We start from the raw sequence: 18,606 nt of genomic DNA, 5'->3' as shown, positions 1-18,606 counted from the left end.
ACCTGTGCGTCTGTATGAGAACAAGCCACACCTTTCAGGGCACAGAGGGAAGAGGAACTTACGGCAGCACCTCGCTGGCCGGGAACACCATTGGTACCGGGCGGGCCTGGGGGACCTGAGACCCTAGAAACAAGCCCAGAAGAATAGTCTTAGTCACACTTGAACTTTCTCCCCCGAATAGCTCACTTCAATGTCACAGCTGTCTCCTCATGCAAAATACTGAGGAGCCAGTAGTCCGTGTGGGGGTCAGAGGAGGGAGAGGGGCCATCTTACCATTTCACCTTTGCCGCCGGGACTCCCATTGTTCCCAGGAGGGCCCTACCCTAGAAACAAGCCCAGAAGAATAGTCTTAGTCACACTTGAACTTTCTCCCCCGAATAGCTCACTTCAATGTCACAGCTGTCTCCTCATGCAAAATACTGAGGAGCCAGTAGTCCGTGTGGGGGTCAGAGGAGGGAGAGGGGCCATCTTACCATTTCACCTTTGCCGCCGGGACTCCCATTGTTCCCAGGAGGGCCCTGGAGGGAAAGGCATGTTAGTAACAATGCAAATAGCGCAGCTACTGCTCCGGAGGCCTTGTTCACGGATTTGTCTGCTAAGCTTGCGGTGGGTGTTGTGTGTTATAGAGATTGGGTGATTCCTCCCAGTACAGCCCCGCACATAAAATGCAGGCTCACTGTTACCGTCACCGGGATAAACCACGTTCTAAATAATTAATCAGCAGATAGAATAGGTTCGGTCTGGTTTCTTCTCTGAATCTGTTATCAGCGATTCAGTTGGGGGGTAGGCTTTGAAGTGTCAGAAACCTAGCTTCCAATTCGCTCTGTGTCGATAAACAGTGAATTCGTCAGTTCTAGAAGAGGTCAAACCTCACCAACCACGAGGTCAGCGCCAGTCACATCCGCATTCTTCACGGCAGAGCACTGAGCACGGTCCCCCCGCCCCCGAGAGTGATCTCCGTGGACAGCACCACCGGGCTCCGCGCTTCCGTGAAGCAGGGCCGTGCCCGCCCCCTTGGGCCCGGGCTGTACGCACCGCAGGGCCCGGAGCACCAGCGTGTCCCTGAGGTCCAGGTTCTCCTCTCTGTCCGGGGGAGCCGTTTGAGCCGGGAGAGCCTGCAGGTCCGACTTCGCCCTGAGGGAGAGCCCCAGGTGGTCAGCTTCCCTGGCCACGTCCCATCTCCCAGCAGCTTCCTTCCTCCCCCCCTCAGCTGCGGAGGATGACGATGCCGACTCTAGCTAAAGGGCTGCGTATTCTCTCTCTGAACCCTTCGCCGTAGAGGCAGAGAAAGATGGGAGCTGTGGGTGTGACTCTGTTATCTCTGTCCCAGAAAGCGACCGGGGAAAAGAGAGGAAAGGCCTCAGAGGATGCGAGGGCGGCGGAGCGCCGGGTGTGAGACACTTGGAATCCGGAAACGGTAAAGGGACAACGTGAGGGAGGAGACCAGGCTTGGAGGTGAGCACCGCCAAGTACACAGCGCCGTGCTGTGAAGTTGGACATCGGAGATGTATGTCAGAAGCACTATCCCCCCCAAGATTTAAAAAGGGAGAGGGCTTTGTAGATCGGTTCAGATAGAAGGTATCTGTTTGGTCACAAAAAATCAAGATGCAATGATGTGGCTGCCTCCAGGTTGTCCCTTCTCTTCGATTGAGATGCATGGTTACCTTAGCACCGGGGGAACCGGGGAATCCTGCCGTTCCGGGGGGGCCGGGCGGGCCCTGCAAGGATTAAGGACCGTTTCAGGAACTCTGAGCCAAGTCAACAAGAGCTAAGGCTATAGTAACAGCATGTGAGCACACACACAACACGGGAGACACGTATGCACGTGAAATGGTGGGTGGGGATTCCTATGGATGAGTAGCATGTGGAGGAACACGCGACAAGCTAAAATGGGAGGGAATTCTGAAGTTGGGGGATTTGGGGCCTCCCCCCCCCTGACTTCTGCCCCGAATTCTGTGACTTCATGTGGGGTCCATAGCCCTGAGCTCTCGTTTAGAAAACAGAGGTCACATTATTATCTGTCTTAGTTGCTGTATCCAATACTGACCGTTAACTCACATTGTAAGCACCGTACAGGTGTTAATAAGTGGCCAAGCGAACTAACAATGAGGAGCATCAGAACGAATGAACTTAGCGTTTCTAGATAAACTGTTTCTAGATTTTACGTTGGGGTTTAGTGTCCGTTTGGGTCAGATACTTATGAAAATGCTGCGTTTGGATCTACAATCCCTATGACTCCAATATCCCACAACCCACAATCTCTCATCTCCCCGAGGCAAGTCCGGGTCAGGTGACCAGTTACTTACCGGTTGTCCATCACTTCCTCGAGCACCATCATTACCTCGAGCACCCTAGAAAGAGAAGTTTGTCTTAAATATCTCCTGGATTCTGAAACACTGGTGACCAGTGATACTTAGATTAAAAATCTGACTCAATTGAGTTAACTTTTCCTTAAATACATTAACATCTACTGACTGATTAGATATAGTTTGGAGCCAACTTGTTAAAACCCATATATATATATAGCAATGATCTAATGTAGAATGATTGGTGTCTGTATCTTACAAACTGAATGTGAATTCATGGCTTTGATAACAAATGCAAAGTTAACACTTCAATAGCCTCCGCAGGGACAATCACTAAGAAACACCTGTTTTCCTGCAGTTATGGCTCAGGTGCCACGGGGGGACTCTGAGTACAGGTGTGTGGACAGCCATTTCCCTGCATCTGTCGCAGCCGAGCCCTGGCTGAGACCCTGAGACCCTGTGGCTCCGGGTGCGAGAGAGCGAGCTGGGGCTATGGTACTCACGGCGGCTCCAGGGAGTCCCGGCCGGCCCCTCTCCCCAGGAGACCCTCGGGGACCCTGCAGAATGAAGTGGAAAGGACGGTTATACTTCGAACTTGACAGTGTAACAGCAGATGCGGAGGGAGCAAGGCAGGGCGGGGTGGGCTGGAGGTTGATGTGAAACTGAAAAGCCCGTAAGAAAGGATTACCATGGGCCCCGGCGCTCCGTTCTCACCGGGAAGGCCGTTTTCACCCTGGGAACAGACAACACGTTACCATCATGCAGCAGGGAGAACGGGTCTAGAGTTTTGTAAACATAGCATTTTGTGAAAAGCTGTATGGGGCCCAAGGAAAAAACATACATTTTAACAATACAAGTTTCTGTAACACTTTTTCTTTACCAGAAATATCACTTTCTGTATTTTAAAAACGTGTGGCTCTAATAGAAGTAATTCCCGAGTTACTCAGCGATGTCCACTCATTTCTAATCTCGACAGCTCGAGTCATCAGCTCTCCTGGAAGCTTTAACGGGGCATTCAGTTCCTCACTATCCCGCAGCTCTTACATTGCAAAACTCCGGTCGATTTCAGAAAAAGCTAAACCTCCAGCAGAATTCTTAAGCGTAGCTGTACCGTTCACATGAATCTGCTTAAGAAAGTGAGATTTTGCTGGGATTCACCTTTAGTCCAGGAGCACCCGTTTCACCCTTTTCTCCATTCCGCCCATCAAAGCCCTATGAAATGGATAACAGAGTAAACACGTTAAAATCTGCTAATGATGCAGAATGCTCAAAAACTTTACATTGATTTTTGATTGCTAGTTTTCCACCCGACAGTATGTTCAACATTAACTTAAATAATTTAAAACTCCTTTGAATAGATTTGATGTTGATTTTACAGTAAAAAAAAAGCGCTGAACTAATTAGAAAGTATAATTGAGTACAATTTAGAAGTTGCCTTAACTTTAGAGCAGCAAATAACTGTTTCATAGATTTTAGTTATAGTAAGTTGGTAGATTATTGGCTCAGTTGGTTCAATCTAATATTTTGCATAGAAAAAACTTGCTTAATTCTATCTGTAAGTCATATTGATTAAGACAATAAATATGCATAACCATTAGAATATATTTTATGTTTTTTGACAGTTGTGACAAGAAAACTACATTATTCTTTCCCAAGTCTTGTATACGTTTAAAATTAGCTTCACTACTTTGCATAAATCACTAGTTTGTTGTTAGAGTCAGCCGTTCGGGGCTTATAGTCGGTGATATTGGTTAGGCAAATAGCACTGACAAATGAAACCGCGCATAATCGACTTAGAAGCTCTACTCACTCTGTGTCCTTTCATTCCAGGGAATCCAGGCATGCCAGCCGGGCCTTTCATACCCTAAAGTTAAAGAGTGGGAGAGATTTTCATGAATCCTCAACGAGAAGCACCACCCAGCAGTGAAATGCCTTCTATTTTCAAGGTCAGTTCAATGTAATTAGATAACAACTTCCAGGTGAAGAGCCTTGTGATTGTCCCAGTTAACTCAGTGGATGCGGATGACTTACCGGGGGGCCGGGCAGCCCTCGCTCTCCGGTTCGTCCGGGTCTTCCAGATTCCCCCTGGGAGAGGAAGAAGCCGTGTAAGTGACGAACACAGTGCAGACAACGAACAAACGGACCCATCTACATTGTTCTCACCGAGAACGCGTGCAAATGGCTGTGCTCAACACCTAACGCTGAGGTCAGCTTTCCTAACAGAAATGAGGAGGCTTCGCCCACCTCACTGTGAACCTGTGAGTAATGCCGGCGCCTCTCACCACTGACATAGTACGACCGTCTCAATCCCCCGGGAAGAATTTGCAATTGGAAATTAAATGGGAAAGAAAGAGTAGCATAAGAGTAAAGGCGTTTATAAGTTTTGAAATTCATGAAGTACTGACAGCAGTTTCTTCAGTGCAAGAGACAGAGAGAAGAAACCTCTCTCTCCTCCCATTAAGTGACACAGTCACTGGGCGAGTCTTCTTGATGGACATTTGGGGGTTCTGCTGTTTAGAATTTAGTAAGCGGTACATGTAGTTATGCAAATACTATTAACCTTAGATATTCAAAGATTAATATGAGCTAAAATGTCACTAAGGTAATTTTTGAATAAAGTTTTTCTCTCTGAAATTGTGGCCTATGGTGCATGCTACTTAGAATATTCCAAGTTGAATTTTGCTGTATCTCCATTCCGTCCTTAAAAACTTACATCTTTTCCAGCGGGACCAACTGGACCAATAGCACCAGGAGGTCCTGGAGGGCCCTAAAAATAAAGGAAATTAAAAGTAAATAAATCTGTAGATGTTTCTGTTACAGTCAACTAATTATTACATATTGTATGCATTAGTGGAAGAAGCCTCCTTTTAGAAAACACTCTCAGTATTTTTTATCAAGAAAATAACACATTGAGTTAATATTATACCAATATTGTATCCAGTTTTTCCTGTTTGTTAAACTTATTTTTAAAAATTAAACATTTTTTAATGCTGACTTTATTGTAGGAGCCTCTTCACCTCCAGCCCCCTTTGTTAAATTTATTTTTTATGAAAATTGAAAATATCATGCATCTATGTTTTATATCACATGTGTATATTTATATATTTTGATACAATTTTTCATTTTTAAGATATTGAATTTTAAATATATAGTTATTTCCAAATACTTTGAAATAACGTCACCTTACTTATTTACACAGCATGTTTTCCTAGAGAACCCTATTAGATTATGTTTATTTCTACTAAATCAAGTTTTACAAATCATATATCAGAAGAGTAGATATGCAGGTAAAATGAATGGCTATAGGAAGATTAAATCTATGTTTAAGAGATAGAAGATTTGTATCTGCACTAGTAAGTGGATTATTATAATTTCTAATTAGCCAGAGAACTCCTAGAGTAAACAGTGTCTCTTAGATATTTAAACCATTAAAAGAGTCCAAAAAGTCTGTGAAACCCACTCAACTATCATAAAAATACCATTTATTATTCTAAGTTGAAAGCATAAACTTAATCTATACTTTGTAGGGATCTATAGTTAAGTTTTAGAAAATGAAGGTGGTTTCTATATAGAATTCTCAATTTATTAAATGTAGATGTGACCGTTACTCACCGAAGGACCAGCCTGCCCAGGTTCACCAGGGGGCCCTTGGTATCCCGGAGAACCCTAGTAGGTAGAATAATGTGTAAATATTTTTAAAGTAACTTAATCTTCACATGATTAATTTACATTTGAAGACAGTATGCAATCAAGATTTTTAAGTGAGGTCAGCAAATTTCATTCCAGTTTATGAAGATGGAAGCCAAAAACTCTCAGCTCAGAATCAATTTAATTGATTCCATTTCATCTACTTAATTCCACTGAAACCGAATTGTTTCAAACTTGAGTCATATGACATACAAATTAAACATGTGGTTTGATTTGACCAAGTTTTAATTGCTAATATTTTGTTCGTGGGAAGGAATTAAACATCTTTGCAGGAATGAAAGTTTCTTGGTTGTGACCTCTCTACTTCAGTGGAACTCTGCATGCTGGTGTGGCTGAATGATGGCAAGGTCTGTGTTACCTTGACTTATAGAACATGCATGAAGAGGAAGTACCACTGTGGCCATACTTACAGGGGAGCCAGGATGACCAGATGCACCAGGAGGGCCGGGAGGGCCTGGGGGACCCTGGAATGCAAATTTAAAGAATAAGTACAAAATAAATGCATCTGAAATACACGTTCCTCAAGCCTCAAAGAGACGCCATTGCATTGGGATGATAACGGTATCTTTAAAAATGTGAACAATTAGTATGTAATAGCTACTGATGTAATAGCTCTTCATGGATAGGATTAATTTTGTTATATTTACAATACAGATATTACAATAATATCAGTTTAAATTAAATTCCCACCGAATCAACAATTATGGATAAATATTATAATTTGTTGGCCTGAAACCCCCCAAAGGGGATTTAAAATCTGGAAAAAAATGCAGTGAAATGCTATGAAAATACCTTCAACATTGGGATGCTGGTACAAGGAACATTTTATTTTTATTTTTCTGCCTGGAAGCCCAACTCATTATAGAAAAGTAGTTATCTGCATTCTACACAATCTCATTTCTAAAAACAATGGTGTAGATCCCCCTAAAAGTTCTCAGTGCATCACTGAGTTATGTAGACATGGAGACTGAGATGTGCATCTGAGAATCATCCATATTTGGGACAATGATGAATTACAGTTATAATCAATTGACTTATCATTTTGTTCAGAACTGCAGATTAAGCTAGAAAAGATTCAGTGTTGTAACCTGCTATTTTTAAATACTGTTAATAAATTTATAAAACCACAGTATGTCATTAAATTTTCTCTTATGACTTCTTTTTTGGAATATTAATAAGTAGTGGCATTTCAGTGTTTTTTAAGTAAAAACTGTATATCTGATTTAAACCTAGGGTTCATAATATGAATGCAGTTGATTAAGAGCAGCTGCTAACATAGTTAATATAATTCCCTGGCTTTGAAAGAGACATACACATACAAATCAAAGCCCCTGTAACTTTAGAGATTTGTAAAAGTCTCTTTTTGTAGTTTATGTACATTTTAATGGTCTTTCTTTAGCCACTTCATTTGGATGTATTAGTTAAAATTTTGTCATTTTAGAAGTCACAAATATGGGGACCAATGACCTGGGCAACAGTGTGCCATAATCCCTGGGAATCCAGTCTTACGCTTATGTACCTTTTGCTCAGTGAAATGCTCACCTCCTTCTGATAGGCCCTCTACAACAGGGTCATTTGCATGGGACACCATGCATCATGGACACATGCCCAGAGCTTAATGCTTTTTGCTATTTTCTTCTTTCAAAACTCTAGGTCATTTACATTGAGAGACACCCTTTGGGTACAATGTGAGGAGCTATCATTACGGTAGATGAACTAAAGGCTTGATGAATCCTGTGAATAATTGTATTTGCTTCCAGGATAGGAGTTGAGACAGATTGGGATATTGGACATTCATCACCCAACACATCATCTAGAAAGTTGCATTTAATTAATGAAAACACAATAAAAGAAGCTTCTGAAAAACTTAGAGGACAGAGAAAGTGGCAGTAACAATTTGGTTCAAATGAAGAGTATATGAATGTGAGACCTAAGCATGAAAGCAGGGGGCCCGGTATAGGTGGTTCCATAAGACAGAAACGAGTGGCAAACAGGCAGAAATGAGAAGGTGAGGAAAAAGTTAGCAGGGATAGAGGATCGTGATTATCCTACCATCTCCTTCCCCATCCTTCATAGGCAACAAGCTACGTTATACAATGATGCTAAAACACCATATCACTGGAAGAACAACCATTCAAGATTCATCAGAGACTAAACGATGCTCTAAATGCCGAGAAACCCTGTACGTACAGCTGGCCCAGGATAGCCTCCGAGACCCGCTCCTCCTACTCCGGACTTGACATCGTAGGACTCAAACTGGGGAGAATAGTTCTGCAGCAAAAAGACCAGACGGATACAGTCATTTTGATATATAGATCATGGTTCTTTTCAAAAGCATTTAGAAGCAGTGCACGCAACACCCACTATCCACCGAGAGAACCTTCCCGCGTGCCAGAGGCTGTGGGACGTATTGTTTCATTCTCTTGCTTAGCCTGTCTCTCTATAGCTTTATGTTCTGCAGGAGGAGTTGCTTTGTGATCTTTTGACTAACTGCAGTGTCAATCCCACGTCATCTGCTCCTGTGCGCTCTTACCCAGAACATTTCTCAGTGACATTCACAGCCTCAGAAACAGGCGCAGAGGCTGGTTGAGGCCAAAGAGCTTTCAGAGGATGAATAATCTGACCTTCTCATTTGGAGCCGAAAAATGGAGAAGTCAAATTATTTCCCCAACAGCTAATGATACAAGTAAAATATACCTCCCCTGGCTTTGGGTTGACATGCGAAACAGGTTCGCCCCAAAACCAAACATCTCCGTAGAAAGTAAGCCCAAGAATAAGAGAAAGGTTCGTGTGTTGGTTGCATTTCTTTGGAGATGATTCTATTTGAATTGTAGGTTTAGCAAGGGGTTCTGATTGGTACCAGGATAAGGATAAGTTAGGTGATACTCTTTGCTTCTTGTTAATTGATATTTGAAAATAATTTTTTAAAACTCATAGTGGTTTGTTACGTTTTTAAATTTCTCCTTACGCCATCACAGTGGAACGGGTGCTTTGTGTATGTGCTGGCTGTCTGTTTTACATGCGGAGTTAGTTGCTTGCCATGAGTTTCAAGAGGAACATAGTCCTGTTGAGGTCAATCAGGAATGTGCACAGCTCAACTGTTTTTCATCCAAACTCCCAGAAGCTCTGCCATTGGGGTGATGAGGGAAGTCGACATAGTTGCAGCAATTCCTAAGCTCTCTCGCTACCCCTTTTGGCAGTTGATGGTTCATTTCTCACAAATTGTGCACATGGCATATGCCTGCTGAGGCGTGGGGAAGTTATGCAGAGATATAGTAGCAATAGCATTAGCATAATGAGGAAGAGTAAATCTTTATAAAACTTTTAGAAAAATACCCAGCACTTGTCAGCACTAAATAAGAATTTGTTAAATATATAAACTAGAGATAAGGAGCCCACAGGAGGGCAATGTGATATCAGCTAAAGAACAGGCAGTGAGGAGGGAGTTTTAACAAGGGGATCTTTCTGTCCAGACGCGTGTTACCTGGCCACCAGTAGGGCATGATTCACAGATTCCAGGGGCGCCGGGAGAACCGGGGGTGCCGGGCTGCCCGGGAAGCCCAGGGTCGCCATTTCTCCCAGGAATACCAGGAGGGCCCTAGAAAATCATAAAAACAAATTAAACAGTGAAAAGTCCCAGTGACTCAGAATCATTGTCAAGTAGCAGCTTCTCTGCTTTATAAATTGAGGAATCAATAGAAGTAATGCATTTTCTTGGGAAAAATATACCTTTTAAACGAAATCATAGGAATAATTTCAATGCCATTTACGCCTTTGTACAGTGACCTTTACTTTATTTTGGAAACTGTTCCTGGGGATGAGGACACTATGTAAAGTCGGGGAAGTCTGACTCCTCACACGGACGATCATGTGAGTGATTTTGTGTCATTATTGAAATATGTGCTACCAAATAACTGTATAAATGATGAAAGTTCAATGATGAAAGGCTATTCGATTTTTTTTTAAGCAAACTACTCAAGGAGCCAATGCTATTCCACTGAAGAATGTTTACTTACGGGATCTCCCTTCGGGCCTTGAGGTCCATGGCCATTCGGAGGTCGTGTGGGCTAATAAATGGAGAAGATACAGATTAAAAAGACGTAGGAGCAACTTTCCCATGAGGTCTGTCCCAGGTTGCATATATGTTTCTTACCCCAAATCACACCCAGTCTCTGGTTTTAAACCAAGAATGTTCACCTTTTACGCGCTAACAGGATTGTTGGACAGGCTGTTTTCACAGTCCTGGGAGATAGGACCTAGCCATGTGCTTAGACACAGATCTGAGGGCGGGTGGGGCTGTGCGCTCCACTCACAGTGGTCGGAGGCTGAGGGCACACCGCGCAGCATTCTCCGAACGGGATCTCCGGGTTGGGGCAGTCCAACTCCTGGTCATCACAGATTATGTCATCACAGAGAACAGATCCTGAGTCGCAGACGCATATCTGGCATGGTTCTGGCTTCCAGACATCTCTGTCCGCGTAGGACTGGCCGAGATGGGAGCATCCTCCATCAGTAACTGGAAAACAGGTAAGATGGTGTGACATCTGCTCATGTTTTGCCGAAATGTGCTTTTCACTATCATGTCATGACTGCTTCCAACAGCCAAAGTAGAGCTGGTTCGAAACAAATAATGTGTTCCTTTCATTACGTGGATCTTCTTACGAGCTTGCTTAGGCAAAGAAAAAATGAAAGATCCACAAAGTTAGGTACCAAGAATAGCCTATTTTTCCTACCTAATTTGCTAAGTAGTAAGAGGTTGCGTGGAATACCAAATCTGTCTGTGAACATCACATCGGCACAGCATAGCAAACTTCTCGTAAGGCCAGGAAGTACTTTAATTTTATTTAGAGTAGGGATTTAGCACCGATGGAAACCACACAACACGGAAACTTATTTGTTAATCGTGCCATCGAAAATAAGCCTGTCAACCCAATGGCTAGGATTGGCTCCAGCAGCAGAAGGGAGCACTGGACTATAGATGATTGTGTCAGGGCCTCAGAAGACGGTCTGGATTTTATTAGCCTCGCTGAGAAGCTCAGGGGAAGTGCAGCTGCTCTTGGCAGCCTAACACCCGTCCAGAACCTGGGAAAGCTGGCGACACTCGTTGCAGATACAGAACCTCACCGCCAGCTCTTTGGGGCTGTAGTAGGTCAGCATGGTATGACCATACGTTGGATGTGCCATGTGGATGTGAAGAGGTTTCCAAATTACAAAACAAAGGTGTTTTTTTTTAAACGAACATTGGTAAGACCTAAATAATAGTAATAAAAAAACACATGAAAAATATGAATCATGGCCATTTGGGGCTTAAAATGGCCCCAGATTTGTTTCAATGCAAATTTTGGGCCGTTTCAGCAGCTATTACCAGTGAATCAGCATAGGGGCTGCCAAATAGAGCCAGGTCAGGGTTCTGCAAGCGTGAGCTGTGCTGGTGGTGAATGCAGCCGCGAGTTGAGGGCTGCTACGCTAGCTGGCCAGCACCGAATAAATCAAAGCATTTCTAAATATCTGCAAAACGCGTTGCAAACAACGAATGGTGTCCTTGCTGTCCAGTATTTGTATTTTTGTGAAAAGAGGACTTTTATTTTATTTTCTCAGAGCCGAGATCTTCCAGTGCCCGCTGAAGCGGCCTGCCTGCGGGAGGTCAGTGGTTAACAGCCGCACTTGGCCGCCTGGTCCCCAGAGGCCTTGCGCGGGTCCCCAGCTTTTACATACGACCACGAATCCCCTTGTCAGCTCCCGTTTCTCCATCCCCCCCACATAGCTGCAGTGATAACGGTTTAGGTTTGTGCTGAATATTCGGGCTTACAGGGTTTGTGGGTGAGTGGCAGTTCCCCGAAAGGGGAACTCAGAACCTGCCAATGCCCCAGCCGCCCGCCATCGCCTCCCTTCCTGTGCCCACTCGCAGGGCAGCTGCGACTTTCACGACCTCGCGCAACACCCTCCATCGATTCAATCGATTCAAGAAGTTTAAAAGCTCATTCTTACTCGGTGTTACAGTCACCCAGTGCGGTCCACCGCTCATAGCAGAAGGCATGGTAGTTTTATTGCAATGTGTAGCAGGCAAGCTATTCTAGTTCCTCCTTCGTGTTTGAAACAGATATAAGAGGACATTGGGAAAAAATGTCATCTAAACTTTTGAAGAATCACTCCTTTATACTTCATGAGCATAAAGGCTGAAGGCCATACATGGACGTCAGGCCAGTGAGCAGGCCTGCTCAAATGGTGCTAAGAAAGATGGGCCTGAGAGGGGCCCACACATTTTATACTTTTACGAGCAGTGACACCGCAGAGGGGCTGGCATTGATCTCATTGTTCTCCAGGCATAACGCCCTCAGTTTACTCCGTTTCCAGGAGAGATCTGACAGTTGTAATGAGATGGAAGCCAGTTTAAGAAAATTGCATGACACGCTTCCTCTGGTCTTTGCATTGGCTCCCTTAAAAAAACAAAACAAGAACTCCTCCCTCTCTAAATTAACTTTATGAAACATTCCAACGGACTGGTTTTAGGTCAGGCTTCCCCCATTAACAGTGTGGATTTTGGGACCCCCCCCCCCGCCCCCCCCCCCCCTCCCCGAGAATGCCACTGGAGCACAGAGCGATGGCTGCAGGTAGTGATACCGCATCGATACTGCAGAGACTAGAGCCTCGGTGAGCTCACCACACCCACAAGGTAAGCATGTGGGGGTGGGTGCATTACTTAACTTGACTGTGGTAACCATTTCACAATGTATGTGTCTAGGAAACCAGCACATGTGCACTTTAAATACATACAACTTTATATCCATGATACTTCAGTAAGGCTGGGGAAATGCGACTGCTTTATAGGGATGGTTTTCCAGCTCTTTGTCTCTGGATCAGGAACGTATTTCTATGTTTAATACAGGACCTGTTATAGAAATGGGTTATTGAACACTGATGACGTACAGAGACGAGTGAGGATGACAGTTGAAGCTAGGGTCACGTAGCTCATATCTTAAATGTCTTCTCTTCCTGTGTTCTTAAAGTGCCTTAAAACTAACATGCGTTTCCTCCTGTACTCACCCTCCTGTTCTGTCTCATTGAAGGTACCATCACATCACTAGAAATAAGTGTTTCCATTTGCTCTGCAAACGCTAAATGCATGAGCACAATATTGACTTCCTAACACTGTAAGCAAATTTGCTAGAATTGGGTTATGCCCAATGTTATACAACAAAGAGTGCTCTGTAGCCCCCTGTGCCCAAGTTTCCTTAGAAACCGTGTGTGTTGTGCTATTTACAACCCAGAGGCCTCAACAGGAGGCCTGAGTTATTTGAGAGCACGTCTCCTTTTTCTAAAAGCGATGTTGGTCCAAGTAACAAGAGAACGTTGGAATGCTTGCAAATGAAGAACGGATGCCGTGTATGTCCTGACGTAACTTATTTCACAGACGGGAGAGGGATTTGCTTTCTAAAAAGGCAGTTCTAGAAGCCTTGGGCTGAGGGTCAGACTTTTCTCTGTTGGGTTCCCTCAGTCACTCTGTTGAAAGAATGGTGACTTTCAGGCAGTTTCCTCTCCTTTCCTGTTCTGCGCATGACACACTGGTTGGCAATGTGTCCTCCCGGAAGCTGACACTCTTACCCAGATGTTGCATGGCCTCGGATTTAGTGTGATAGCCCAGTGACACGTGGGGAATCATGGCGCCCACAGGGGAAATGTTTGTCTTCAAGAGGACAAAATGCTCCAGTCTGCCATGGGCAGCATTTAGAAAGGGAATAGAAAAGGGGGCTCATGAATGATAGTCATCTCATGTCATTCCCTTTGATAAAAAAAAAATAAGAGAAATCCTTTTGCAAACAAGCTAAGTAAAAAGCACATAATCTCATTCTTACTACTGGACAAGTCATAGATTTCCCAGTTACTTCCTTTATTGTAATCAGTTAAGCTAAGCCCCCTGTTCTAGTTGGTAATTAACTTTAAACTCCACCACTTATATCACTTGATGTTTCTGGTTCCTTTACAAAGCACTGTCCTGAAATAAACTTATTTATGGTCACACAAGCAGCTCATTAGACTAAATCATGTCCTTACTGGGATCTAAATTACAAAACAAGATGAAGCTAGTATATCATCATCTACTCTTCGCTTCTTTTATTTCCTAGCTCTCTGGTTTGGAACTTTGGAGAAAAATAAAACCAAGTAACACAACTTAATATTTTTAGATATGCTGAAATCTTGCCTTTGTTTTCATTTTTCAAATGTTAATTTATGCTGAATTTATTGTGTGACTAAAACTAATGCAAATTATGTGTGTCTTAATTCCACTTTTGTCGTAAAAATAATATTCCCTAAAGCATCCACGTTGTTAATTTAGCTTGAGTGACAAGTTTAATATTTTTCTCTTCTCTTTTTACTGATAGATATAAGTCAGTCATCATAACATTATTTTCCTGTTACGTTAGAAAGTTGAATATTTTGTAAGTGTATATATGGAGTTCATATAGTTTCCAACTGAAATATGTTTGACTTTTAAAAGACACTAATGTTTGGAGAACATATCTTTTTGTTAAACATGTTTCTGCTGCTTTTACATTTATTGGAATATCTTCAAATATGTGAGTTAACACAAAGGGTTTTGAAGGGAATGTCTATAGACCTACAGAGATGGATAATTTCAATTTTAAAATGTTGTTTGCCTGGGAGAGGTAGATTCTGCTTCTTTTTGTCCTCACCAACAAATTTAAAAACCATCTAGAGATGATGATTCATAAAGATTTTATGATTCTCTCAACTGCTGTGCTCCGTTCCCTGCCGGCAGTTCCCAGGGCAGGGTAGGGCCACGGTCTTATCCCCTGACGGTTTCTAAACCCTGCATGTTTAAAATCAGAGCCTAAAGAGGTAGGTTTCTTGGAAAGGGACAGCCATTTTCTGCAGAACATCTTTCCTGCCTGGTCTCAAACCAAGACGTGAACATCTGGAGTTCAATTCTGTTGTTTATTTTCTCCTGACCTCACGGGAAAAAAGTTCTCCCTCCAAGCCCACCCAGTGACATCCAGACCAGCAATAAGATGCACTTAAGACCTCGCGTCGATTTTACACACACGGAAAAGGGTCTCCCCCAGCGACAGCGAGCAGGTAGGGCTTCTGCACTCAGCGTCAAAAGCCTTATTAAGGATGTCTCCCTAAGACCCTGTTTTTCGGAAAATGTTACTAAGTCATTCACATTCATGAACTTCTAACGTCATCAGATGCTTCCCTTCTGAGTCTAGACACATGAACATCGATGCAGCTTTGAAGGGTGTTTCTCTGATTTCAATTAACCCGAGAAGCATGCGCGTTGCCTCCCTCTCACCAAATAAGGCAGAAAATGCAGTTTCAGAGAAGCAAGTGCCATCTTACTAACTAAAGCAGGCGTTTCTCAGTGGGACTTTTAAAAGCAAGTGGAATTGTTAACAGGGTCTGACTCCTTTATCTCTGCTTTTTACATCTTTTGAGCAATTTAATGTGTGCCCTCTGGTTGGAACTTTTCCTCTTGTTCATTGAGCTGGCGTTGTAAATGGCAGTTCTTTGACCTCAGCTCTGGAAAGTACAAGGGATTTGTTAGTTAATCTGAAAGGAATCCACTTCTGCTGTGTTTTCATTAGGCACAGACAGACATGCTCGCGGTTAATGTAGCTCCTCAAACTGCAGTTCCCGGATGATTTGTGCTGAGACGCTCTAGCTCATTCTTTCCGTTGTCATCTTGACATGAAACAGGCAGTTTCCCCTGTGAAATGCTGGTTTGCCTTCCCCCCGCCTCTCCCTCCCCCGCTCGCTGAGTGGGGAACCAGCAGGGCTGCGCTTTTTCCAGGGAAAACGGTTTTACAGGCAGCAGTCCACCGCGCCGTTTCCAGACAGTCCGTGTCGCCCCGAAAACTACCAGCGCCCGTGCCCAGTAAAGGCAGTGACATCTTTCACGTTTAAAACCTTAAGCCTTAAGCAAGCCCCTCTCGTCCCTGTGAGGCGGTGAGCTCATTTACAAAATGATGCTGGAAATGAAAGAACTGGGCTCCCAGCCCTGGCATCTGCCCCAAGCCGTCCGCCCTGGGCACAGGCGCTCGGCAGAGGGCACCCTTCTCTCTGAAGGGCACCGGGGCCTGGCGGGCACCCCTGTAGGTGCAGAAGCAGGGATTCGCTGGAGGGGCTACCTGCAGTCTCAACTCCACTCCTGGGAAACGCACAGCTCCTGGTTCCAGATTTTAAAAAATAAGCCTGTGGACAAGACATGGAGCCAGGAGGCGTCACTCAGCAAAAGGCACATCATCCTACTCCTTCCTCTTCCCCAGACTCGCCTCAGGGGCTTTGCTGCTCCCACAGTCCTGGGGGTTTCATGCCAGAATCCCACCAGCACGTCTGTTAGCCTGTGGGCCCTGAGCCCATGGGTGTTACCACCCACGAAAACCGGTATTTTGTACGAATACTTTACTCACTGAGAATTTATTCCTCAAGACTGCGGATGATTTCTGGTTAAATGAGAAGTGAGCCTCTTGTTTAAAAAATAGATTTACCAATTGAAAATAGAGTGCTTAACAAAAAAAAAATCTGCCTTTTTTTTTCCCTTTAGAAATGTATCGGCTCATATATTTTCTATGACAGTATATGATTTTTTTCATATCTCTTTTCAATGACTGTTACAAAAATAAGAAAACCCATATACTCTAAATTTAACATATATTTTATTTCTTCTAAGTACCTAGAATTTAACAGAATTTTGGTTCTAGCCTGAACACCATCATTTCTTACTGGTGTGACCTCCACTGAAGCACTGCATCCATGTTAGGGCTTGGACACTGAGCCTTGTAAGCGATTCTGCATTCTCTCCTCTTAGACGTGTAACTGTTTCTAGTGATTTTTACGCTAACATTTCCCCATTCGGTAGCTGAATTTCATTATGGGGGGACACAAGCCAGGAAACGTGACTGCTACCCGATCCGTTACAAATTCTCCTTGCAAGCAGGAAGGAGAGATCCTCATAGCCTGTGCCATGGACCCGATTCTCGGAGTCCCCGACAATTTGCAGTTCTAACACAATGAGAGGCCCGCAGCTCATTGTCACCGTGGGAGCATGAGAATAGCAAATATAAGCCACAACTGAGAGCACTTTTCATTAAATTGTAGCTTATCTCTCTGCCCCAGCGAAGCAATATGATTGAGTAATATCTTCCTGAAAGACTTATGTCAAATAAAGACTATAGCGGAAACTCAAAAAGTATTCAAAAGAAGTTGTTGTATATTTTAAAGTGGAATTTTTTAAATGGTCCATAACATCAAGCTCGTCTCCAAATAGTCTTAGATATTGTGACTATTGTGTGTGAATATGTGTGTGTGGCACTATGCTATCATAATATACTTATTTTCTTAGGAAAGCCATATTTAATAGTTAACATTCATTCACGTCATATTTTTAAATCTCATTATGAAACGGGATCCAGCTGTGTGTGACCTGTATGTCGGCCTTGGTTCCGCAACTCCGCCCGTCAGCCACTAGGGGGTGAGTCTTTGTGCTTAAAATTTGGCATGCTCCTAAACGACAGGAAATATAAAACAGACCACGTTTCTCCATCGGTGGAGGCAAATACACGAATTAAACGGGACTTTCACAATTCTTTGTGAGGACATGCTTTCTGTGCCAGGACACGTGTGTGAGGAGACTAGGTTAGGGCTGGTTAGAACTGTGCTCTTTCTCAGGGCACACATGAGAACTACATGATGTTCTCCAGGCAACGAGCATCCAGCCGCCCCCTGGCACCTCCCCAAAGCTCATGCGCCAGCAGAATTGTCTTGTAAAACCCACAGGGAACACAAGATGTCTTCTCTTAAAAAATTCTTAAACATAAACAATAAGCTGAACAAAATCCCTTTCCATGTCTTTTGAACTAAAAAGCACCCAAGAGTGTCAACAAAGTTCCATAGCTGTTTATTCTTTCCTGCAGCTAAAGAGAAAAAGGGGGGTTAGAACAATTATGTAATGTTCAGATAATGGAGGCATCACACATTTTTTCCTCCCCAAAGTTGGGGTTAGGAGACAAATAGCCACAGTGCTTATGAAAAATTATAACCACTCGGCAATTACAAATGTTTTGTTAGTCTTTGAACTAAACACCAAAGGTTTGTAGTCTTTCCAACAAATGGAAACTCTGTGATTTTTTTTTCCTTTTTCAGAAATCAGAAGAATTTAAAAGCTTCACAAGAAAGTAAAAGTCTTTATTGAGGTGGGGGTGTGGTGAGAGTCGCTTGGTTTTCTAGCCAAGGCGTAGGAGTTTAGCATCTTCTGGGAGGGTCTGGATGGAGAGGAAAAGGGGGGGAGAAATGGGAGGGTGGAGGATGAAGGATTCTGTGAGGATGGGGCGGGTGAGAGTGGAGGAGAAGTGGACTTGCCTGGGAAGGGGGTGGGGTGATGAGTGAAAGAATGAAAAGGGGGAGGAAGTGCAAAGGAGCCAAAAGGGGTGGACAGATAAGAAGGAGGGGGAAGGAGGGAGGAGAGAAGGAAGGGGGGCCGGGGTGGGGGGTGAGGGAATCAGGGACTTGACTGTTTCTTGTCTTTGTGGCCAGAGGCTGAATACGGCTGAGGAAATGCCATTGGGGGATGTCC

At 43.7% G+C, this 18,606-nt stretch overlaps 1 protein-coding gene across 1 annotated transcript in view; it reads right to left on the bottom strand.

Annotated features, from left to right (window-relative positions):
- Window positions 1-18,606, bottom strand: part of COL3A1 (collagen type III alpha 1) — a 38,382-nt gene that overhangs the window by 18,241 nt on the left and 1,535 nt on the right. The window contains exons 2-19 of the mRNA XM_006767099.2: window positions 10,328-10,530; window positions 10,031-10,081; window positions 9,499-9,612; window positions 8,205-8,285; window positions 6,425-6,478; window positions 5,919-5,972; window positions 5,020-5,073; window positions 4,338-4,391; window positions 4,117-4,170; window positions 3,465-3,518; window positions 2,995-3,039; window positions 2,810-2,863; window positions 2,307-2,351; window positions 1,665-1,718; window positions 1,036-1,134; window positions 474-518; window positions 274-323; window positions 63-123 (exon numbers count right to left, since the gene is read on the bottom strand). Of these exons, the coding sequence (XP_006767162.1) occupies window positions 63-123; window positions 274-323; window positions 474-518; window positions 1,036-1,134; window positions 1,665-1,718; window positions 2,307-2,351; window positions 2,810-2,863; window positions 2,995-3,039; window positions 3,465-3,518; window positions 4,117-4,170; window positions 4,338-4,391; window positions 5,020-5,073; window positions 5,919-5,972; window positions 6,425-6,478; window positions 8,205-8,285; window positions 9,499-9,612; window positions 10,031-10,081; window positions 10,328-10,530 (1,226 nt within the window). The remainder of the gene's footprint in view (window positions 1-62; window positions 124-273; window positions 324-473; window positions 519-1,035; window positions 1,135-1,664; window positions 1,719-2,306; window positions 2,352-2,809; window positions 2,864-2,994; window positions 3,040-3,464; window positions 3,519-4,116; window positions 4,171-4,337; window positions 4,392-5,019; window positions 5,074-5,918; window positions 5,973-6,424; window positions 6,479-8,204; window positions 8,286-9,498; window positions 9,613-10,030; window positions 10,082-10,327; window positions 10,531-18,606) is intronic.

Source organism: Myotis davidii, unplaced genomic scaffold (assembly GCF_000327345.1).
Source record: "Myotis davidii unplaced genomic scaffold, ASM32734v1 scaffold221, whole genome shotgun sequence".
Taxonomy (NCBI): Eukaryota; Metazoa; Chordata; class Mammalia; order Chiroptera; family Vespertilionidae; genus Myotis; species Myotis davidii.
This window is presented reverse-complemented; position numbering and strand designations above follow the sequence as displayed.